Source organism: Tenrec ecaudatus, chromosome 12, assembly GCF_050624435.1.
Source record: "Tenrec ecaudatus isolate mTenEca1 chromosome 12, mTenEca1.hap1, whole genome shotgun sequence".
Classification (NCBI taxonomy): domain Eukaryota; kingdom Metazoa; phylum Chordata; class Mammalia; order Afrosoricida; family Tenrecidae; genus Tenrec; species Tenrec ecaudatus.
The window spans coordinates 127099301-127122648 of record NC_134541.1 but is presented as its reverse complement, the minus strand read 5'-3'; the positions used below and the strand labels follow the sequence as shown (position 1 = coordinate 127122648).

Below are 23348 nucleotides of genomic sequence, written 5' to 3'. Positions count from 1 at the left end.
TGGGAGGGAGGTCCCCACGGCATTCTGAGCACAGCTGGGGGACTAAGGTGGAGGAAGCCTCTGTTTGAGGAGCTCAGGGGAGCCTCCTAGCACCTCGGGATTCAAGGCAGGCTCTCCGGAAGGGAGTGCAGAACTGTGCACCTGAAAGATGCGCAGTTTTGTGCAGTGGACCATTTAGAAGTGGAACCCGTATTGGTCCTAAGAACGAGGGGCCCTTGCTTGACGCCCGAGTCCTGCAGAAAACCCAGACTGCGCTGCCCGGGCCGGAGCAGGGCCAGGAAGGCAGCTCAAGACCTGACCCAGCCTCCTCTCTACAGGCTTAGGCACCTTTCCTGCAGGCACCTACCCGGGGGCGCTGGGACCTGGCGGAGCAGCCGGCGCGGCCGCAGCCTACAAAGCTGACAAGCCTTGTGAGTTGTTCTCTTGGGCACGTGACTTCAGCTCCCTGGACTTCCAGGTCTCCCCACTTTAGCTCAGCCTGGCCCCAGGAAGCAGGGGGGTGGGATCTTCACCACCTGTTTCTGAGGTGAGAGGTAGTAAGGAGTCCCTGGGCGATGCCCACGGTCAACACACTTGGCTGCTAACCAAAAGGAGGGCAGCTGAAGCCCCCTCCAAGGCCCACTGTCCCGCCCTGGCCCACGGGGAGTCCAGTCCACGGTGAGATGGCTGCGCCTGAGTGACCCGAGGCCCTCTGCTTCCTTTGCAAGACCTTCTCCCTCCTCACACTTCTTGCTCTGTAGATACTGGCCTTGGTGGTGTCGGCGGCGTCGGCGGCGTCGGTGGCGTCGGCGGTGTTGGCGGTGTCGGTGGTGTTGGCGGCGTCGGCGGCGTCGGCGGCGTCGGCGGTGTGGGTGGCTTAGGAGTGTCTACAGGTAAGGTAGTTGCACCTGACTCCACCCAGGCTGCGGGCCCAGGTGTTGCTGACGCTGACGTGGTCGCCTTCCGTGGCAGGTGCTGTGGTACCACAGGCCGGCGGAGCAGGAGTTGGCGTCGGACCCTTAGGGAAGCCTGGGAAAGTGCCCGGTCAGTTTGGAGTCCCTGGGGCCGGAGGGAAGAGGCCTGGGAGGGGGGCACAGGCCTCCCCATCTCACCCTGGGGGCAGAGCCGAGCCAGGGGGGACCCTGGGGTCTGTAATGTTGGGGAGAGACGCTCAAGCCCTTCTCCCAAGATCCTGTCTGAGACGATGTCGCAGGGACCCGATGGGGAAACGAGACTTGGGGCAGTGGGTCCGGCCGCCCTGTAAACAGGCTCCAGGAGACAAGAGATCCAGGGGTTTGCAGATGACTTGGGGAAACACAGGAGGAAGGCTGCGGCCGCCCCACATCCGTCCAGGCTGCCCCCTGAGGACCCAGGAGCGCTGGTCCTGGAGCTGGGAGACGGCCTGGATGGCATGGGCTGGGATGGCTTCCTGGGAGCAGGGCTGCAACTCATGGTCCTTCTTCTTCTGATCGCAGGTGTGGGGCTCCCAGGTGTGTACCCAGGCGGAGTGCTCCCTGGCGCAGGTGAGGGCAAGGAGGGCCAGGTGGGCAGAAAGTCAGCCCTCAGTCCCCTGGTTCCCCTGTCCAGCTGAGGCCAGCAGAGGCCAAGATCCCAGCCAGCGCTGTTTCCCTAAGCGCCCATGGGCAGTTTAACAGACAGGTGGTCACTGGCCTTGAGCCTATGCGGAGCAGTCAGGGACAGCCCACCTCCACTGACCCCAGCTTAGCCCATGGACATAGCTCAAGGCAGATCCTGAGAGTGAGTCAGCTCTTTCTCCAGAGTGGTGAGTCACCAAGGGACCTACCCAGCCACCTGCTCTGCAGGAACCCCTGGAGGACTCCCATACCAACACCCCCCTTCCTACCAGGGCCCAATGTGTGGCCTCCTGAATTCCCTGAAAAACCCAGGCCCAGGCAGTTCCGCAGGCCTCACTGACAGAGACCCCACAGCCCTGCCTTCCAGGGGAGATGGAAGAGGCGGGGACCCAGGAACATAGCGCATCTGGGCATTGAATGGGCATACATGGTGTGTGTGTGGGTGTGTGTGTGTGTGTGTGTACATGTGTGGTTGGGCATCAATAGTAAGGTGTGATACTAACTCCCCTGACCCCTCCCCCGCCCAGTCTGCAGGGAGCACCCACTCCATGTGAAAAACCCTTTCCCGCCCTGCCTTCCTGGGTGAGGGTGCTCAGACAGCCATTACTTGTGGTTACGTAGGGCTTGAACTGCAAAGTCTGAAGTTCAAACCCACCAGTTGCTCCATTGGAGAAAGATGAGGCTGTCTGCTCCCCCAGAGATACGCAGGCTCAGAGGCCCCCTGGGTCAGTTCTACCCTGTCCTAGAGGGTCGCCAGAAGTCAGAATCAACTCAGTGGCTGAAATTGAAGTGAGCCACTCCCAGTGTGTTTTCCAAAGCCGAGGATTGCTGTCATGGTTCCCTCCCCCAGCCTGCCCTGCTCCAGCCCCTTCCTCCAGAATCAAAGCCCCTTTTCCCATGTACAATCTGTGCCAGGGCTGAGGCTCCCAGGTAAGCACAGGCTTATGTGTGCCTGCCTTGCTCGACTCGCTGACTAATTTGGCCCTCCTGTGGCCCAGGCAGTGGTCCTCTGAGGCAGGATGGGCCACAGACTCAGGGTAGGACTCTTCTGACCCCAGGCCACACAAGGAGAAATGCCACTACCTAAGGGGTCTCCCCTCTGCCCACCCAGTGGGCCTGGGAGGGGAGTTGAAGACCCCAGGGAGCACTCTGCCACCCTGAGCCTCACTGTCTGCCCTCTCTGCCCCCCAGGAGGTCGGTTCCCAGGTGTAGGTGTGCTTCCTGGAGTTCCCACCGGCACAGGAGTCAAGGCCAAGACCCCAGGTAGGTTGGCAGCCCAGTCTGGGCCCAAGCAGCGATGTCTCGGGCTTAGTACTGGCCAGGTGCTCGGGCAAAGTGCCAGCCAGGGCTGCTGTGACAGGTCCCTTTCCTTGCAGGTGGGGGCGGAGCTTTTGGAGGAATCCCAGGTGAGTGAGGCTGGGTCCTTCCTGGTTGGGGATTAGCAGGATGCCTGTTAGACAGGATCTATCACCCCAGGGGGCAGGGGGCTGGGCATCCAGAAACCCACCCAGGCCAGCCCAACACACCTGGTACCTCCAGCCCCAGACCTGGGGAACCCTAGTTGTGGCCACTCAGACCTGCCTCCCCACTCTCACCCATGGGACTGCCCAAAGAACCCAGAAACCCCATCCCTCAAATGCTGGGCGGCAGAGCTGCTGAGGAAGGGGGACGAGGATGACCCCCCAAGGAAGTGGGTCCCAATATGAGTCTCTCTCCCCCTTAGGAGTTGGACCTTTTGGGGGCCAGCAGCCTGGGGTGCCACTGGGGTACCCCATCAAAGCACCCAAACTCCCAGGTAAGTTAGAGAGAGGACATCAAAGGCCACTCAGCTCCTTGGGCCTTGGTGCAGAGGGTCCAGCAGGTGACCCAGGTGAGGGGGTCAGGACCGAGGGACCGAGGCCCCCTCTGGTCATCGACAAAGGGAAACAAGGGGGCATCAGTCACAAGGTGCTGGTCCCACCTCCACAGCCATACACACGCATGCACACACACATGTACTGACACAGGAGCACGCATGTGCACACACACAGGCCCATCACACGGATGGGAAACCTCTGGTGGGACAGTAAGACCCCTCTGATGTCGACCGACACTCAGGTGTTGGTTGGAGCAGGTGGGGGAGTCAGGACGGTACTCAGAGTCCAGGTCAAAGCTGGGCCTGGATTTGTAGGGGCGTGGCTGTGCCAGCAGGCGCTGGGGCAGAGATGCCTGCTCCCTCCTCTACCCAGATTTCTGCTCTCCCAAGAACCAGGAGATCTGCGGGGACTACCCCCCATGTTGGGCTAGCTGTGATCCCGCTTGACAGGGGAGGCCACAAAGGGCCTTGGGCCATGGTGGCTGTGGGGTGGGGTCCACATAAGTAGGCAGAGTCCCAGCGAGGCATTCTCTTCCCAGGTGGCTACGGGCTGCCATACAGCACGGGCAAACTGCCTTATGGTAAGTCCATCCCTCCTGCACCTGTGGGCCTGTGGGGACTTCCGGCTCCAGGGTGCCGGGCTTGGAGAGCTGCCCTGGGATAGTCTCTGACAGAGGGACGGGCCTTAGCTTGAGAGTTCCACGCGATTTGGACTGGGCCTGGTTTTCCATCCTGGCCCCCGCCCGGCCGGGAATCCTCTTCCTTCCTGAGCCTCAGTGTCTTCCTCTGTAAGATGGGAAGAGCCGGCACGGTCTGGCTGTAAGGAGCCCAGAGGGCGCAGTGGGTTGCAAGTTTGGCTGCTTGTGGCAAGGTCAGCTGTTCCAAACCACCAGTCGGTCCTCAGGCAGGAAGACGGGGCTTCAGTCTGGGAAACTCAAAGGGGCAGTTGGATCCTGTCCTAGAGGGTCACCATGAGTCAGTTTCCACTCCATATCAGTGAGCTGTTTGTTTGTCAAATCTGGCTATGAAATGACGTGACCTTGTTGGTGTTTGAACTTTGACTGGGGGCAACAGGGGTGGGGAGGCTTGGCAGAATCTGTCCAGATGTCCCATGAGCCTCTCTGTTCTGTAGGCTATGGACCCGGAGGAGCGGCTGGTGCAGCAGGCAAGGCCGGGTACCCAACAGGGACAGGTAAGAAAAACTACACACACACACACACACACACACACACACACACATTTGCAGCCAAGGAGGTTTGTATCATTCAAGCTCTGGGTGCTGGGGCTGATCAAGGTCTCCCCAGAAAGCAGGCCAGCCCACCCTGCATATGGGCGGGGACCTTCGGTCAGCCCCTACCTGTGATGAGGTCCATGCCCATACCACATGTGGATGGTGGGCTCTGGAGCTGCGGGAGGCCAGTTTCCAGAATCTCCCTGCTCTCCCCTCTCCTCTAGGGGTCGGCTCCCAGGCTGCAGCTGCAGCCGCTAAAGCAGCCAAGTATGGTGAGTACCTCTGGGGTCCCCACCTGCCAACCCCCAGTCCTGTCCTCTCCACCGCTGTCCCCACTAAGGTCTAGTCCCACAGGCCATCAACTTAACCCACCTGCCCACACTGATCATCTGGAATCAGCCTTTTCAACTCCCACCCACCACGTACCATCTACCCACCTACTTACCTACCCACCCACCACTCATCTACCCACTCACTGAGCCAACCAGCCATCTACCCATTCACCCATCCACCTATGTATCCATTTATCCACCTACTCACCCACCATCCATCCACCCACTCACTCATATATCTACCCATCTCTCCACGCCTTCCCCAACTGCCCACTCACCCATCATCCATCTACCCACCCATTAATTTATTCACCTATCTACCCACCCATCCACCTTTCCATTCAACCACCCACTCACCTGCCCTCCCCACTACTCCCGATCTACCCATCACAACAACCAGAGATAGAGCTCAGCAGGTGGGGCTCGGGGGGTGGGGGATGGGTACCCTGTTGAGGGAGATAAATTAGTGGTACCCAGGAAAATCCCTAGAAAGGCTGCCTGGAGAGATGGCATTGTGCCCCTGGTGCCTTTCCTTACTGCGCTCCAAAGTTGGGGTCGAGTTCGTGGGCACATTTAAAATGTTAATAGTTATGTGCCCTTTCAATGTGCCTTATAAAATCTTCGCTCCTTCAACCCATGATCCCTGGGACAGCATTGCTGAAGATGTGGCATGCCCCACCCCCACCACATCCCCACACTCCCTGCCCCAGTTGTGGGGCTGGCCATGGGAACAGTCTTATCCTTCATTCCCATCCCCCAGGGCGCCCTTCCACTGGCCCTAGGGACATCTCCTGGGCCACCTGAGGGACCCAGAGTGTGGGGGTGGGAGTAGTGCCCTGCCTCATGGAGGCTCCTAGGACCCCCTCCTCCTGGTGCTGGGGCTCATCGGCCCGAAGGCTGGTGGAGATGGTGTGGGCTCTCGGAGCTGCCAGAGCTGGGCGGCCAGGCCGTTTGGATTACAGACTTGGCCTCGTCTTCGGAACACAGAGAGGAAGCCTTGAACATTCCTGCAGGGGCCCCGCTGGCCCGAGAGCGGTGGCCTGTGGTTTCTCAGTATGCGGCTGTGATTAGAATGGGATTTGTCTCAAAACATACAAGTCCCTTAAGGAGCGTGTTGAAATGGACACGTAGGGGGCTGAGACCAGGAACGGGCAGGCTGGGGGCTTCCCAGGCAGGCTCAGCTGGAGACACCTGGACCTCGTTCAGGGAAGGGGCAGTACCCAAGTGATCTTCTGGACAGGGGCCTCAGGAAGGGCCTGGGGGCCACACCTGTCCTGTCCCTACCCCAGCAGGCGCTGGAGGGGCCGGAGTTCTCCCTGGCGTGGGGATCGGAGGAGCTGGTGTTCCTGGTGGGGCTGGTGCGATTCCTGGGATTGGAGGCATTGCAGGTAATGCCCATTCCCCTGGGGGGTGGGGGGTAGAAGCATCCTGGAGGGGGCTGCAGGGACAGCAGCGCTCACCCTGTGCTGTCCCCCTAGGAGCTGGGACCCCCGCTGGAGCAGCTGCTGCCAAAGCTGCTGCCAAGGCTGCCAAGTATGGTGAGTGTTCCCAGGGGTGGCAGCCGGGGCGCACTGGTCCATCCCTCCTGCCAGCCGGCGCCTCCTCTGGCCTCCCACAGAGACTGGACCGGTTAGCCCATAGGCCCCCAAGCTTATTTAACCTACAACCCTTCCTCAGACCCAAAAGAAAACTCCCTAGTGCCCCCATAGCAAAGAAAAACTTCTGTTCTCAGGCCTAGAATCGAGGATAAAGTGCCTCAAACTCATTCACTGCCATCAAGTTGCTCGGTGACCCTCTAGGACAGGGCAGAACTGCCCCTAGGGGGCTTAGAGGCAGTAGCTCTTTGTGGGAGCAGAAAGCTCCATCTTTTTCCTTCTGAGCGACTGGGGATTTCAAACTGCTGGCCTTGTGGCTATTGGCCCACCCCATCACCCACTAGGCCGCCAGGGCTCCTAAGACAGAGTGTAGGTGTCCACTTTGGGGCTCGGTCCAACGCCCACCAGGGAATGGTAACACCCACTTTAGGAAACTCAGCATTTCTTTAGGAAACGCAGCTCTGCCCAGACGCCTCATCTCCCATCGGGCTTTTCCCATGTCTCCTGCCCTTTGCCCCAGCTGGTCACTCTGCCTGGAATGCCCCCTGCTTAGTTCCCTATTGATGGGCCCACCCATTCCCAGAGCAGACCAACTGCCTGGGTGGTGACTTGCCTTCAGAGACGGTTCTTGTTCCACCCCTCCCCCATGCTGGTGGACCCTGGCTGAAGAAACACCCGAGTCCCTCGCCTCACTAGCCCTCTCCCAGGACACTCTATCCCTCAGCTCCCCGGAGCCTTTGCCCTCAGAAAGAGCCAGCCTTTTTCTTCCACAGGAGCTGGTGGTTTAGTGCCTGGCTATGGCCGGGGAGTGATAGGTGGCCCAGGTGCTGGGATCCCAGGTGCTGGGGGGCCAGGTGCTGGGCTCCCAGGTGCTGGGGTTCCAGGTTTCGGAGTCCCAGGCATTGGAGGTAAGCTGGGTTTCCAGTGTGTCTAAGAGCAATATTGAGAGTGTCACCCAAGCCTTTAGATTTCCTCTGGCTGCTCACTCATCATCCCTCTCCTCTCCCCACCTCTGCCTACACCTCTTCCTCTCTCCCTGGGATTATACCAACCCCCTAATTATAACACGATTCCTCTCTCCCTCGGATCATAATGACCTCTCCTGGCTACCGCCAGTCTCCGCTTCACCAGTTCCCCTTCTGGCTCAGTATGCTCTCAGTGCAAGAGGCATGTCTTGTCCATCCCTGTGCTCCCAGCCCTGAGCTAAATAGGTACTCAATAAAGGGTGACCAGATGGGTGGGTAGGTGGAGGCATGGGTGGATGGACCCCTAATCGGGTTAGGTGAGTGGCCATGTGACAGCTGAGGGATAGATGAATGAAGGGAAAGGTAGAAGAATGGAGAGATATGCAGGCAGACAGACATACAGGTAAGAACATGGATGAGTAGATGAAAGGGTATATGGAATGACAGACAGACCTAGGGAAATAGGGGGACTAGATAAGTGGTTAGAAGATGGATGGATGGATGGTTGGATGGATGGATGGACGGACGGATGGATAATGATGGATGGGTGGATGGATGGATTGATGGATAATGATGGATAGATGGGTGGATGGATGGATGGATGAAGAATAATGGATAGGTAGACTCTACTCAGATGGATAGATGGATGAGTAGAAGAAAGAGCAGGCCAATGCACACAGAGTGTTTGGAGAAACGGATGAATGACTAGGCTCCCTGGTGAATAAAGACGCAGGAGAGGTAAATGGAGGGGGGCGGGGCGTGTGGCTCAAGGTCCAAGGATAGCCAGGGAAATGGGCAGACAGGTGAGTGCATCGGCGGGTGGATGAATGAGTGGACAGATGGACAGGTGGACGAGCAGAGCCATGAGTGGGTACATGGAAAGGAAGCCAACTCCATGCTGACTCCAGGCAGAGAATTCAGGCTGGCACGCGTGGGGGACAGCTCTGCTCCATTCTCCTCTGAGCGCCTGTGTCCCCCTTGGTCTCTACAGGAGCCGGGTTACCTGCCGCAGCTGCGAAAGCAGCCGCCAAAGCAGCCAAATACGGTGAGTTCTACACGGATCGCCGCTTTGCTGTCCCAGCCTGGAGCGGGCCCAGGGGCGCAGCGGTGACCTGGTGCACTGCTAACTGAAAGGTCGGCAGTCAGTCGGAGCCTGTAAGCTACTCCAAGGAGGAAGATGAGGTTTTGCTTCCTCAATGATTTAGTCTCAGAAACCCAGAGGGGCAGTTCTCCTCCTGCCCTCTCGGGTCGCCGTGACTCAGACTCGACTCAGCGGCAGTGAATTTGGTTGTTTCATTTTGTTTCGAAGTCCTGGACTGGACTTGTCCAAACAAAAGGACCCTACCCTCCCTGCCACCACCATCAGAAACCCCCACTCTCTGTCGTATCGTTGCTGCTGCTAAAGGCCCTGGAGTCGGTTCTGACTCACAGCGACCCGGTACATGACAGAACCAGGCACTGCCCACTCCCAAGCTGGCCTGCCCCTTCTTTGCTCTGCACGAGCCCCTGTGTCCATCCATGCCCTGAAAGGTCCTCTTCTTTGTCACTGACGCTCCAAGCATGATTTCCTTCTCCAGAGACTGGCCCCACCGGTTACCTTTCCAAAATGCATGAACTGGAGTCTGCCCCTGCTCACTTGTAAGGATGTTCCAACCGTACTTGGTCCAAGATGGATCCGGCCATTCTTCCATCCACCCATAGTGCATTCAGTACCCTTCGCCAACACCATATGTCATGGGCATCCATTCTTTATTCCTTGCCCATGCATGCAAGGTGGCTGCAAATGCCATGGCTGGCATACCTCCATCCTCCAGGGGACACCTTTACCTTCCCAACACTGGCAGGAGGTCTTGGGCGGGCGGCAGACTGGCCCGATGAGACCTCACCTGTGACACCCTCCGGAGACAGGGCCACATGGCAAGTCACTGGCAGAGCTGGGACTCGGCCCCGGCTAGGACACTGTCACCTCAATTGTCTCACCGCGGAGCTGAGCAATGGGAGGGCCAGGGTCCTCTGAGGGCCCCACCCGCAGTCTCTGCACATCCAACAAAATGCTCAGAGACCAGAGGGGCTGGGAAAGGCCTGGGGGTGGTCTCAGGAAGGTCTGTGGAGGGGGCTACTAGGGGTCCGAGGATTCCAGGATGACTGGCCCTCTGAGGACCGGACGGAAAGTGGGGGGGGGGGGATCACATCCTCTCCCAGCCCAGCCCCTGAGGCCCTATTCCCCATGTCTCTTCCCTGCAGGGGCCAGAGCTGGCGTTGGTGTGGGCATCCCCACTTACGGGGTTGGTGCTGGGGGCTTCCCCGGCTATGGTGTCGGAGCCGGGGCTGGAGGTATCCCCGGTGCTGGCCTGACCCGTGAGTCCCTCCCTCTCTTCTTCCCTTCCGTGTGGCGCTGAGGGGGCCGGGGAACAGCCTGGGCTGGAAGGGCTGAGGCCAGGGGTCCAGAGGAGCTGGGGGACCACAGGGAGGAGCTGCCATGCCTTCTGGGGAGCAGAGCTCGCAGCCCTCCCCAGCCGAGATTCTGAGGGTCTCCCCGCACCCTGCACCCCATTTTCTTGTAGCTGCAGCCCAGGCAGCCGCTGCAGCAAAAGCCGCCAAGTATGGTGAGTCCCCAGCCACTCAGAGGGGTGCCTCCCCCAGCCCTGCTCCCTACAGAGCCCAGGCTCCAGGCTCAGGGCTACTCTGGGAAGAGGATGACCACCCAGGTGTCCAGCCGGGTGGGGGTGGGGCTTATTTAAGGAGTCCCCAGCCCCAGCACCCTCCAGCCACACTGAACTTCTCTGCCAGCCGCCCACTGACCACCCACCCCAAACCAAAGTGGTCCTCCCCTGGCCCAGGCAGAGCTAGAATGGTCTTCCTCCCCCAGGTGCTGGAGGAGCAGGGGTCCTGGGCGGGCTGGTGCCCGGGGCCACAGGCGTCCTTCCAGGTGTGCCCGGGGCTACAGGCGTCCTCCCAGGTGTGCCCGGCACTGGGGGGGTCCCAGGTAAGCTGTGTGCTGACCCAGAGATGGCCTGTGGAGCTGGCTTCAAGAAAAGGTCCCCCGAGTGGACCAGGGTCTACAGAGCCATTTTACAGATGAGAAGACTGAGCCCTGGGGCAGGGGGGAAGGAGAGCAGGCCCCTCCCCACCCTGGGGGAGGGGGGCAGAGTGGTTGGGAAAGGTGGGGATGGGCTGTGTACCTCCAGGACAGGAGGGAGGGCCTCCACTCCCCTTCAGCTCCTCCACCAGCCAGAGGTCAAACAGAAGGTATTCATTCGGTGACAGTCACTTGAAGTGACAACTTCTCCTGGATGGTGTGAACTCTAGTGGTGGTGGTGTTTTGTCCCATCAGATCAGAAACATTTTTTCCCGGGGAAAGTTGCCTCCAAGGAATGGGCCACTTTCTCCAGTCATTTTAGAGGCAGGCATGCACGGTGTTGTCATTGTTAGGGACTTTCAGGTCAGTCCTGACACCCCCCCCATCCCTGCCTGCCCCGGCCTCATCTTCTAGGACGGGAGTCCTGATTGTTGTTGTCAAGAACAGCCTTTGAGCCGAGAGCTAGGGAGCCCTGGTGGTGTAGTGGTTACAGGTGGGGCCACTGAGCGCAAGGTCGGCAGTTCTAAACCACCAGCCGCTCTTTGGGAGAAAGACGAGGCGTTCTGCCTCCATCAAGAGTGACAGGTCTCACAGAGAGCAATGACGGCTGTATAACCCCACTGGAGGGGAATGAGTAACAGCACCGTAGGTGAACGATACACTGGATGGTGTAAGATATGGGAAGAATAATACTATTTAATAACAAGGCCTCCGGGGGAGTCGGGTGGGGGGGGGAGGGGATAAAGGGGAGGTGCTATCAAAGAGTTCAAGAAGAAAGAAAATGTTTTGAAACATGGTAGCAGTTAATGGTACCATTCTGCTTGAGCTAATTGAATTATGGATTATTATAGTACCTGTAAGTGCTCCCAATAAAAAAATGATTTTTTTTTTAAAAAAGAGTTATCTCAGAAACTCACTGGGACAGTTCTACCCTGCCCTACAGGGTCACTCCGAGTCAGAATCGGCTTGATGGCTGTGAGTTCAGAGTGGGTTTTATTTTGTTTTTTGAAGCCGAGAGCTACAGGAATCTTTCAGCCCTTGTCTAGGAGGGAATCCTGTCTCCAGATACAGCTCTGCCCCACACTGCCCCCTCACCACCCAGAACCATCCCCAAGCAAGGGAAGGGAGAGCCAGGTTCCGATGCTCAGTGAGCCCAGAGCCAGGCCAAGCATTCTGCCTCTGCAGCTGGGGGAGAGAGAGGAAGAAGGGACCCCTGAGTAAAGTTGGCTCCCCTGTCCCCCATGGAGGGTGGAAATGAGTGAGGAGGGGTGCTGGGTGCCACCCCAAACCCTTCTATTTACCCCTCCCCCAGGAGCAGGGACCCCGGCGGCAGCAGCAGCAGCAGCAGCAGCAAAAGCAGCCGCCAAAGCTGCCCAATATGGTAAGTGCCCCCACTCTGCCCCCCGCCCCCGGGCCCCAACCTGCTGCTCTGTGTCCTGCCCAGGGAATAGTGAGAGTCCAGTTTCGGGCTAGGGACACAAAAAGCAACAACAGTCTTGGGAGCCCACCAGTCACTTACCCCCTTCCCATAATCCCTGCGGCCCTCTCCCCACACCCCCAGGAAGCCCTTGCTCTCACACCAAGCTCCCCAGCCCTTGCACCACCTGGGGGCCCCAGGCACCTGCACCTTTCCTTAAGTAGGACCCAACACAGCAACCTCCCTGGTTCAGCCAACTACCTGCTGGGCCTTGGACCAGGGTGTCTGCCCACCCTTGGCTTTAGGGACCTGGGATAGCAAGAATCCCATAAAAATCTCTAGAGCCACCAGGCCGGAGAACGTCATCAGCTCAGGTCTGCCGACCTGTGAGAAGCAGGTCACTGCAGCCACCACTGCAGAGGGGACCCTGTAGCAAGCTTAGGGAGTGGGTATGGCTCGTCCCCTTCTCCAGGTGGAGCCTCTGAGGGGCCACAAGCTAAGACACTTGGCCCATGGTCAAAGAGTGACTGAGCTGTCAACCCAGGTGTGACCAGCTTCAAGGGTCCCTTCCCTACGCTACCCTGCCTCCAGCGCCTTCGGCAAAGTCTCCAGGTGGCCCTGACCCCTCCAAGGGTGCAGACCTGCTGACGCTGCCTGTACCTTGGCTAAGGGGACAGGCAACAGGCCTTACCAAGAACCTGCACACCGCATGGCTGGGTCAGGGCTGGCTGAGGACACAGGCCAGTGCCTGGTCCTTGGGCTCTGTCCGTGGGTTCTGTCTGTGGGCTCTGTCGTCTGCACAGGATTCAAGAGTTCTCACTCTCTGCAGGGTTGGTCCCTGGAGCCGGTGTGGGCCCTGGCGGTGTTGGCGTGGGCCCTGGCGGTGTTGGCGTGGGCCCTGGCGGTGTTGGCGTGGGTCCTGGTGGTGTTGGCGTGGGCCCTGGCGTTGGCGTGGGTCCTGGTGGTGTTGGTGTGGGTCCTGGTGGTGTTGGTGTGGGCCCTGGCGTTGGCGTGGGCCCTGGCGTTGGCGTGGGCCCTGGCGGTGTCACAGGTAAGCAGGAAGAAGAAGTGGCCTTGAGGGGACCCTGAATCCTCCAGGAACACCAGCCTGACCCTCTTCTCTCTCTCTCTCTCTCTCTCTCTCTCTCTCTCTCTTTCTCTCTGCCCTCCTTCCCCAGGAGCAGGGACCCCAGCTGCAGCCAAATCCGCAGCCAAGGCAGCTGCCAAAGCCCAGTACCGTGAGTGCCCTCCTGGCCTACCCCCCTCGGCCCACCAAGCTGGGGCTGGCCGCCCTGCACTAGAGCACCCCGAGGGGGCCAGGCACAGGCTTGACTAGTGGGAAACCTGGCTTCAGTCTGGGCAACCCCAATAGCTGAGTGCCCAGGCTCTGCCCTCCTAGGTGAAGGGGGCACCTGAGGAGGATGGAGTGAGCTCAGGCCGAGGGCGGTGGGCCTGGTGGGGTCCTCAGTGCCAGCTGGGGGAGGGAATGGACTCGGTGGTTGGCAGGGCTGTAACCTAACACTGTGTGGATGGTTTGGGGGTAAGTCTGGAGGCAGTGAGGAGACCAGCATGACCCCCTTCCCTGAAGGCCCAACTGATCTCAATGGGCAGGGTACCCTTAGCCTGTTGCCCCCACCCACTGCCCACCTTTCCTCAGGAGCTGCAGCTGGCCTTGGCGCTGGCGTGCCTGGGTACGGAGCTGGTGCTGGAGTACCTGGGTTTGGAGCTGGTGCTGGAGTACCTGGGTTCGGAGCTGGTGCTGGAGTACCTGGGTTCGGAGCTGGTGCTGGAGTACCTGGGTTCGGAGCTGGCGCAGGTGAGGGGCAGTAAGGGCTGGGAGACACTACTTCCTCTTGGCCCATCCTCAGCATCTCTCTCCCGCAAGGCTTGGGCCACCACTCTGGGGTTTGTACCCCAAAGTCCCCTGGAGCAATCAGAGGCCTGTCAGCCCAGGGGCACAGCTGCAAGATGCCAGAGTCCTGCCTCTCCGTGGAGGGGTGACAGGGCTGGGACTTGGGGGTCAGGGACCACAGGGAGGGTCAGCCTGGTTCCTCTTCAACAGGACTCTGTTGGGAAGGGGTCTACTCAGTGCTCTAGCTCTTCACCGAGGGGTGACCCCATACAAGTTCAGGTCCAGCCTCTCCAAGTTACACAGGGCCTGTAAGGACCAGAAGTGGAGAGAGAGAAAAAGGAAGAGATGGAAGTGGATGGGGGGGGGGGGGGTGGATACATTTGAGCCTGCAATCAAACTAGCCTGGCCGGAGTAGAGTTAGGCTCTGGGGCTGTGAGAGAAAGTCAGGGCGGACTCCCTGGAGGAGGCAGAACCCAGGCACAGAGCTCAGCAACTGGCCTCTCCCCACCCTTTTTTCTCCCCAGTGCCTGGATCACTGGCTGCAGCCAAAGCAGCTAAATATGGTAAGTGCACCCCATCTTCCCATCACCCCTATGTGCACCTGGACCCCCATTACCCCTCACCGCCCTCCCACAGCCTCAGGCTGGGACAGGCAAGTTAACAAAGGGCACTTCCTATGGCATGTAGGAAATCTTTTACGGAAGCAGACAGCCTCATCTTTCTCCCACAGGATGGCTGGTGGCTTCGAACCATTGACCTTGCTATATTAACAGCCCAACACTCCATCCACTGGGCCACCAGGGTGTCTTGCCTTTGTGACCCACCCCTCACATTTCCAAACTCCCAGAGACTCCAAGACCCCAATGGAGGGCGAGGGAAGGCGAGGCCCACTAGAGGCAAGAGGAGGTGGACTGCCCCTTGGAGAATCCTCCCATGAGGACTCGCAGCCCCTCCCTGTCAGCAGGGCTGCACGGGCCACAAGCACGTACCGACGTGGCAGACCAGCCTGGCTGTCCACTTGGCATGCTGGCCGCCACCAAAGCCGGAGTCCATTCCCGCTGGCAGCCCGGCTTTGGCCAGACCCACACGCTCTGTGGCCCCGGCATTCCCAGCCATCCGGGAGCTACCCCCCTGCCCTAGTCAATCCACTTGGGGCCAGACTCCCCTTTGGAAAAATCCAAGCCTCCATCCAGAGGGGCTCCCCGCCAGGTCTCCTCTGTCCATTTCCGGACATGCCAGGAAAGCTGAGTGGTGTCATGTGGCAGGCTGGGGAGCCAGGCTGCCTGGGCCCAGGCCCAGTCCTGTAGTCAGAGCCTGGAGCGCATGGCTTACCCCAGACCGGGCCTCCACGTCCTTGTCTGCAAAGTGGGTGTTCACTGTTTCCCTGCGCTTTGTGGTTGCGGCGCTACTAGGTGTAGCATGCCACTAGGCTGGCCTGTGGGGGGTGTCACAGCATGTCTACCTGCTCCACACATACGTGCCCTTGAGGGAGATGGGAAGTGCGGTCCAGAGAGGCCTCGGCTAAAATCAACAGTGGATTCGACCCTGGCGCTCTGAGAATGTGGCACCTTGGCAGTTCCAAGCACCCACTGTTGTGTGTCTCTGTCCCCTGAAGCACTGGCCTTGGGGAAGCTGGGAGCTGCAGGCCTGGGTCGCAAGTGGGAGGCACGGTCCTGGACAGTCACGGGGTCTCGGCCACTTGTCCGCTGACCCAGTTCCTTCAGAAACGGGGGCTGATGTCTCTGTCTTCTTTCTGTAATAGCAAGAGCGGCCGGGGCCCTGGGAGGAGCCGGGGCCCTGGGAGGAGCCGGGGCCCTGGGAGGAGCCGGGGCCCTTGGAGGAGCTGGAGCCGGGGCCCTGGGAGGAGCCGGGACCCTTGGAGGAGCTGGAGACGGGGCCCTGGGAGGAGCAGGTGTCCCAGGGGGAGTGGCAGGTAAGCTGAAGCATCAGTCTGGGCTCAATGGGGAGACTGACCCCTGGAGAGTCCAGCCCTAAGCCCCCACCCCTCATCCCCAGGAGCTGGACCTGCCGCCTCCGCGATCGCTGCCAAAGCTGCCAAGTATGGTAAGCGCTGGCTGCTCTGGCCCAGAAGCCTGAGAGCATCCCCTTGGCCTGGTCTCACCCCTGTCCCCCTACTCCATGCACAGCCTGCCCCCTCTGTGTGGACTAGTGGGGCTGACACATGACTCTCTCCACAGGTCTCGGGGGAGCAGGAGCTCTTGGGGCAGCCGGAGGAATTGGGGCTGGAGGCCCGGGAGCAGGAGGAATTGGGGTTGGAGGCCCAGGAGCAGGAGGAATTGGGGTTGGAGGCCCGGGAACAGGAGGAATTGGAGTTGGAGGTAAGGGGCTGCTCTGGAGTGTGTGTGTGTGTGTGTGTGTGTGTGTGTGTGTGTGTGTGTGTGTGTGTGTGTGTATGTGTCAGAGAGAGACAGAGATGTGTCTATGTGTGAGAGAGGCAGACAGACAGACTTTCTTCCCACTCTTGAACTCCCTGGCTCCAGCCATGCTCTCCCTGGGGCCCGCCCACCCTCCATATTCAGTTGCTCTCCTGGTGGCCGAGGGCCTGGCCCCTCTCGTGGTCTTGGCTAGCTGCTACAGTGGGGCTGGAGCAGGCCCTGGGCTGCCCCTGGCTGCTGAGACCCCCAACTCCCTCTCTGAACCCCACCCGGTGCACAAGGAGGGCATCACAAAACTGCTCCCTAGTCTCTGAGGCTGTGAATCTTGCCATGATCAGACAACCTGGTCGTTCTCCTGAGGCACCCTGAAGAGACACACACTGCCAACCTTGCAGCTCGAGGGGAGTAGGTGAAGCTGTTTGCGGCTCCCAGCTTCTCCAACTAAAGCCAAACCCACTGCCACCAAGTCCATTTGGCTCACAGAGACCCCAAATCAGGCCACCCTTGGAGCAGCTGGTGGGTTTGAGCCACTGCCCTGTGGTGAGCCGCCCCCCACTTACCTAGCAGTGCCACCAAGCCTCCCTCTGGGTTTTCCAAGTGGGAGCTCATGAGACCCAGATAGCCAGGCCAGAGAAGAGAATTCCTTTCTTGCCATCATGGCAGCCAGTGTGAACCCTTGGCCCTTCCTGGGGCAGTCATTGACATACACACACCCCAGCCCCTGCCAGCCTGGAGGGCACCTCTGGGCGTTCCACAGGGGGCAGACTGGGCGCTGGTGGGGTGAGGGGCTGGGGAGGACGAGGGAGGAGGAGCAGGGATCTGGAGAGGATGAAGTTCTTGAGCTCTCGCCCTCCTCCCCTCCAGGTGTGTCCCCAGCTGCAGCAGCAAAAGCAGCCAAATACGGTGAGTTCCTGCTGACGCCTCCACGCCCAGGCCTCAGTCCACGGGCAGTGCCCCTGCAGGTGTCTGTCCAGGACACGACCTGGCCCAGCACCCAGGGCCGGGCGAGGGCAGGATGCTCAGGGACCCTTCTGCCTGTGCCCTGTCCTGACCCTCCTCTGCCCTCTTCCCAGGTGCTGCCGGCCTTGGGGGTGTCCTGGGAGCGGCCAGGCCTCTCTCAGTTGGTGGTAAGTCCATCTCAGCTCTGCCCGGGGCTAGAGGAAGGCAGTCCAGCTGGTGGCCCGCTCCTGGGTGGTGCCTGTCTCAGGCAGGAAGACACAAGGGCAAGCAGGGGGAGAGGGTATTCCAGAAGAGGGTTGTATGCAGCACAAAGGGGCAGGGCCAGGCCAAGGGGCTGGGGCTCTGACTGTCACACCAGGGCACTAGGCAGGGACAGGCTTGTGGAGGGGTCACTCAGGGGGCAGTGGGCTCAGGACAGGAGGCTTTCGACACCAATGCTGATGCAGGTTAAGGGCACGCAGCAGCTGGAACAAGGTTCTCCCTGCTGAAGCCAGCTCTCTCCCTCAGGTATTGCAGCAAGACCTGGCTTTGGCCTGTCCCCCATTTATCCAGGTATGCTCAGCCCTGCAGGCCACCTGCCCAGAAGCTCTGGCCAGCCTTCCTGCTTCCCTGCTGGTCACCTGTCAGCAGGGTGGGACTGGTGCCCAGAGGCAGACCCCTGGGTTCAGATGGCCCTGTCCCCCTCCCCTTCCTCGATAAGGATGGGAAGCCTAGCTTTTCAAGGTCACTCAGAGGTCCCTGGGAGGAAAGCTCCCACCCTGCTCACCAGGGACCAAACTGAAATACCCTAGAACACCAGGGCTGGCCCAAGGTCAACTTGAGAACTTGGTCCCACTGAGCATCGGGATCAGTGCCCGCTCAGGGGGCTTGGGACCCCACAAAGGTAGGCACACCTACATCCCTCTCCTTCCCTTGCAGGTGGTGGAGCCGGGGGCCTGGGAGGAGTCGGTGGTGAGTCTGACTAGACGGGCCCGTTTGCATGGGGTTGGGGGAAAAGCCTGGCATGTCCTGGGCTGGTCCTCTCTGGGGCTAGGACTTGAGACCTCCGTGAGGTGACTCGCTGCCCAGGGGATGGGGGGCCAATTCCTAGGTTCTGAGGACAGAGGACCAGGACCCGCCTGGGGCTTGGGAGCTAACAAGGGGAGATTGAGAAGGCAAAGGGGAAATAAATTGTGTACAGAGGGCAGGGTCCGGCCAGGCGGGGTGGTCAGGTAGGCTGAAGCCTGGGGGATGAGGGAGATGGCGGTCCTGAGGTTGTCTGGGGTCTGACTGCTGTGGGGGGCTGAGGAAGGAGGCTTGTCAGGGTCTCACCACATGGGGGGATAAAGGGGGGTGGCTTATTGGGGTCTGTTAGCGGGGTTGAGGGGGTAGACTTAATGGGGTCTGATTGTGATGGGGACCTGAAGCTAGGAGACTGGGTAGCCACTGCACCAGCAGGATGCTCTTAGCCAGAACGTGCTAGAAATTCTCCCTGACCAAAGCGTCAGAGCTGGACAGGAGGGGCTGGTGGGCAGGCTGGGGACAGAGAGGCTTCGGGGCTCCTGGTTGCCTGAGGCGGGCTGGAGAGATACTGGGAGAAGTGGGAAAGCCTGGTCCCTCACGAACGGCCCCCCCTTTCCTCCACAGGAAAACCTCCCAAGCCCTATGGAGGGGCTCTGGGGGCTCTGGGATACCAAGGTGAGTGGAGCCTCAGCTCCCGGGAGGGATGGGGGTTGGAGAACAAGATACCAGGAAGGCAGAGGGCCGAGTCTCCTACCCACCCTCTGCCACCTCCAGCACAGCTGGTCAGAACCAGGCAGGGGACACAGACCTGAAGGCTCACCCCAGGGCAGGCCCCGCAGACCCTCCTCAAATCCCACAGCCCTTCCTGCCAAGGGTGACCCTGGGCAAAGGAAGAGAGGGATGCAGAGGGCCAGGCAGCAGCGAGAAGGGAGGAGGTCAGAGTCATGAAGTTTGAAGGGGTAGGCAGGGGCCCCCACCTGGTACTGAGCCAGCCCCTTGATCAAAGATGCAGACATGCCACTTGCGGGGTGTGGGGGGGGGGGGAGTTGAGGGTGGGAATTCTGATCAACACCCCCCCCCCTCAAGTCACTATCAGCCATACCCAGAGCAGCCATAGTTCCCCTGCTAGTTCGGGGACAGGAGACTCCTTTCAGCCCATGCCTGCCTTCCTCCACCCAGACTAAGCAGCCAAGGCCAAAGGGAGGAGGTGGGCCCAGCTCCCAATCCAGGTGCTCCAGGCTCTGCTTGCAAACGCACCCGGAGCGGGTGCCTGGCCCTACGCACCTGCTCACCGTCACTAGGTGGCGGTAACGAGCTACAGCCAGCTCCTGCGGGAGGCACTCCCCTGGCTGTGGTACCTACCTCTCCTGCTAGAGGATGATGCTTACCACCTGACTGTCGCCGGGTCAGGGCCGATCCACCCCACGGCAGGGCAGGCAGTGAGTTTTGACCCAGTGGGTTGAGAGTCTGGGCCGAAGTTCCAGTTTAGCTACGTGGATGGATGAAGCTCTCTCTGTGGGAAGTTTCCACTTCCTAGAAGGGCCACCTCCACCTGAGCAGTCCCAGACCCCTCCCGGAAGTAAGGGGGGGGGGGGGAAGAGGGGAAGGTTTCCATCCAGACACAGAGCACTGGACTCAGAGTCCAGCCTGACCCCCAGGACCCTTGATCTTTTTCTCATCCCCACCCCTACCCACCCACCACCAGTGTGCTGTGGGGTCTGGTGACGGCCAGGTGGGGGCTTGGCAGGGTCCTCTGCTCCCCCGGGGACCACGTGTGAGAGGAGAGCTGGGGGCTGGTCAGCATGAGTAGGGCTTTGGACCACAGGGAGGGTGCATCTGACCTTGCCCCCCTTCTTCCCCACAGGTGGGGCCTGCCTGGGGAAATCCTGTGGCCGGAAGAGAAAGTGAGATTCCCCCGGGACCCCTATTCGCGACCTCATTAACGTTGGTGCTACTGCTTGGTGGAGAATGTAAACCCCTTGTGACCCCTTCCCCACTCCCCCTCCCAGCCCCTGCCCTGGGAGGGGACGGGGCAGGCTGAGGTGGCTTGGAAATCCACAGGACAAGGAAAGAGGTGGCCAAGCGCCCCACCTCCCCGGGTCTCCGACTTCATAGGCAAAGGGTGGGTGGGCTCTGCCTGTTGCCCCACCCCCTTCCCCCCAGGTGCTCCCCCCTCCACCTGCTCCATCTCCAGGGGAACTTGGTGCTACGACTTGTGCTTCCTGGGGGGAGGGAGGAGGGAAACCCCTTCCCCCTCCCCAGGGCCCCTCTGAAGTTGGTGCTGACCCATGCTGGCAGTTCCACGCCCCTGCCCTCCCGGCACCACCCCGGCTGCTGTCCAGTCGGTACCCCGTGGGCCAGAAGAAGCCTCAGGCTGGATTCGGTCAAATCGTCCCTTGCCCGCCGCCCCAGCCCCCAGCCCCCTCCTTGGCCAGATCTCTCCCCAGCCAATTGTCGTTCCCCATGTCTGGGGAGGGGGGCTTCCAATCCAAAGGCCCCCACTGGGAACAGCCCCCTTGCTCTTGTGGAAATCCATCAGCTCCTCGGTCCACCCGTCCATCCGTGCCCGCCATCCACCCGGTAACCCATCTCAGTCCTGGCTCCGCCCCCACCACACCCCCTGAAAAGGGGCGGGGCCTCGGAAGGCAGAAGTCAAGGGTGTGAGAGTGGGCCCACCGCCTGGAGCGACCCGAATCTCCCCCCACCCCTGGTCTCCCACATGCAGTACTGTATCCCCCCTACCCCCCTTCCCGGCCCCCCTGAGCCACTGTATTTCAGAGCAGCCCCCGCCCTACCCCTCTATAGAACAATAAATATTTTATTTTTTGTCCTGGATATGCGGGATGGTTTCTGCTTGTGGATGCTCTCCTTGGGGGGTTATTTTTCTGGTTGATTGGGGGCGGGGGCGGGGAGGGGGGCTTGGCTCTGAGCTGGGGGCTGTAACCCTAGCTGCGAGCTCGCTTGAACCACTTTTAGATAACTCTGAGTCAAACACTTTAAAAAGAAAACGGTAAGAGAATTAACTGCTTCAGAAAAGACCAATAAATGCAAACCGTTTAAAGGAAACCGTGTCTGGCTTGGTCTCTCTTTATTTTTGAGCCTTTTGACTGTGAATCGGGTGGGGGTACACAGAACGGGTCCTCTCAGGTTCCCCTGGGTCAACTGCAGGGCTCAGTGTCACCGATCCTATCCCACACACTCCCCTGTGCCCTGCCTCCCTCCACCCCTCCTTCTGTCCTTCAGAGCTGGGCCATTGGGTAAATGCTGCCCCTTGATCCCGAATGGTCGATGATTCTGCCTCGTGTGTCCTTGTTTCCCAGTACAGACCTGTGTGTTGTTTGGCTAAAAATTGAGCCTGGGGGTGAGGTCATTCCAGACCCAGAGTGTGACTAAGGGTGAGAGTCTAGGGGTCCACCAGTCTCTAGCCAAGCAGCATTTTTCTCCCTCTTCTGTGTCTCTCAGGGAGTCCTGGTGGCATAGCGATTAAGTGTTGGGGCTGCCAACCACAGGTCAGCAGTTCAAAACCACCAGCCGCTCCATTAGAGAAAAATGAGGCTTTCTACTCCTGTAAGGAGTTATATCAAGTCTTGGAAACACATAGAGGCAATTCTACCCGGTCCTATAGGGTCACCACAAGTCGGAATCAACTCAATGGCAGTGAGTTTGGCTTTTGAATTTTTGTGCTCTTTCAAACCAGGAAATAAAACCACTGCCACCAAATCCATTCAGATTCCTAGAGATCCTGCAGGATGGTGTAGCGTTGCTCTAGAGGGTTTCCAAGACTGTAAATCTTTCCAGAAGGGGACAGCCTCATCTTTCTCCTCAGGAGCGGCTGGTGGGTTTGAACCACCAACCTTGCAGTAAGAAGCTGAATGCCTAACTCACTGCACCATCATCTCTTCAACCCCAGTCCAGGGGAAACGCTAGGTGTCTGGAGACCATCCATGACACAGGAGTCCTGAGGAGACGTTTAGTCCTTACACAATGAAAGCTGCTTTTCAGAGGGTGTTGGTGGCCCGTCAGGCCGAACATGTCCCGCCCCGGAGACCAGGGTCCTGAGTGTAGCACTGTCCAGTCGCATCCACCCTGCACTGCCATTCCACTGGCCCAAGTCCTACAGCATGGCCTTCTCTCACTGCGAGCGCCACCCACTGGCGCACAGGGGCATTACAATATGCACTGCTGCGTCCACATGTGCGCGCCCCTGGGTCCCAGATGGACACATCCAAAACCAGTGCACGTTAAACAGCAGGTCCTTCCTTCCACTGCTGGGGACCAGCAACTCTGGAGCCATCCCTGTCACCTCCCTACCGAGCTGACCCTGCCCAAGACCCCGGAGCCCCACTGCTTCTCCCAACTTCCAGCTGAAGCCCTGACCTCCTCCCCATCGTTCCCGGGGTCCACCCGGCTGCTCGTCAGCGCCCCCTCCAGGCAGCAGCCAGGGCGGTGAGGATGCTGTTGGCCATGTGAGGGCCTCCACACCTTCTCAGGACACTTTACTGCAAGTCAGCTCGAGACCCCGGGGCACCAGGCCGGATGGAGGGCTCCAGCAGCAATAGAGTTTAAAAGTAGAAAAGTCTGGATTCTTTCTTATTAAAAATAGAAATCCAACTCTTGTATCCCTTCCTTCCCCCAGTAATAGCTTTACACCCAGGAGTAAGAGCCCCTTCTTTGCTGCCCACTGACCCAAAGGTTTGGGCAGAAGCTGACCCAGGAATGATGGCAAGAGTCTGGCTTATTCCCATGAGGGTGGGTCCAGGTGAAAATGTCCCCGCCCCCACGGTCCCTCCCTCCCGCAGTCTAGGATTCGCCACTCCCAGGCTGTATGCCATCCTCCCAGTGGCCACCGCACCCATGCTACTGGTACAGTTCTTCTGGTCACTTGGTGCCGCTAAAACCCTGTCCAGCTGTGCCCCTCCTGAACGCGGGCAGCGCCAGCTCTGGGGACATCTTGGGCAGGCTCACCTGTCCGCACTCCTACACCTGGAACGCCCTGGACAGCCTGGGAGTCCCAGACAGAAGGCGCCCTGGTCCCCCCACCCCCGCCCCTTCTGGCAGGCCTCGGCCCCAGGTGCCCAGAAGAGGGGCGC

The 23348-nt window shown here is 59.8% G+C and overlaps 1 protein-coding gene across 4 annotated transcripts in view; it reads left to right on the top strand.

Moving 5' to 3' along the window:
* Positions 1-20311, top strand: part of ELN (elastin) — a 30732-nt gene extending 10421 nt beyond the window's left edge. Inside the window, exons 7-37 of one of the 4 annotated variants that reach the window (XM_075564857.1) lie at positions 318-410; positions 741-872; positions 952-1023; positions 1455-1502; positions 2766-2837; positions 2951-2980; positions 3298-3369; positions 3969-4010; positions 4562-4621; positions 4885-4932; positions 6285-6380; positions 6471-6530; positions 7361-7495; positions 8544-8597; positions 9797-9910; positions 10117-10158; positions 10422-10538; positions 11944-12012; positions 12878-13099; positions 13227-13286; positions 13706-13864; positions 14425-14463; positions 15663-15833; positions 15917-15964; positions 16099-16239; positions 17161-17199; positions 17370-17423; positions 17764-17808; positions 18175-18207; positions 18883-18933; positions 20123-20311. In XM_075564857.1, coding sequence (XP_075420972.1) covers positions 318-410; positions 741-872; positions 952-1023; positions 1455-1502; positions 2766-2837; positions 2951-2980; positions 3298-3369; positions 3969-4010; positions 4562-4621; positions 4885-4932; positions 6285-6380; positions 6471-6530; positions 7361-7495; positions 8544-8597; positions 9797-9910; positions 10117-10158; positions 10422-10538; positions 11944-12012; positions 12878-13099; positions 13227-13286; positions 13706-13864; positions 14425-14463; positions 15663-15833; positions 15917-15964; positions 16099-16239; positions 17161-17199; positions 17370-17423; positions 17764-17808; positions 18175-18207; positions 18883-18933; positions 20123-20166 — 2462 coding nt within the window. In that variant the 3' untranslated portion in view covers positions 20167-20311. Of the gene's footprint in view, positions 1-317; positions 411-740; positions 873-951; positions 1024-1454; positions 1503-2765; positions 2838-2950; positions 2981-3297; positions 3370-3968; positions 4011-4561; positions 4622-4884; positions 4933-6281; positions 6381-6470; positions 6531-7360; positions 7496-8543; positions 8598-9796; positions 9911-10116; positions 10159-10421; positions 10539-11943; positions 12013-12877; positions 13100-13226; positions 13287-13705; positions 13865-14424; positions 14464-15662; positions 15834-15916; positions 15965-16098; positions 16240-17160; positions 17200-17369; positions 17424-17763; positions 17809-18174; positions 18208-18882; positions 18934-20122 lie in introns of all 4 variants that reach the window. The other 3 variants (XM_075564856.1, XM_075564859.1, XM_075564858.1) reach the window with 3 other exon arrangements.
* Positions 20312-23348: the final 3037 nt, after the last annotated feature.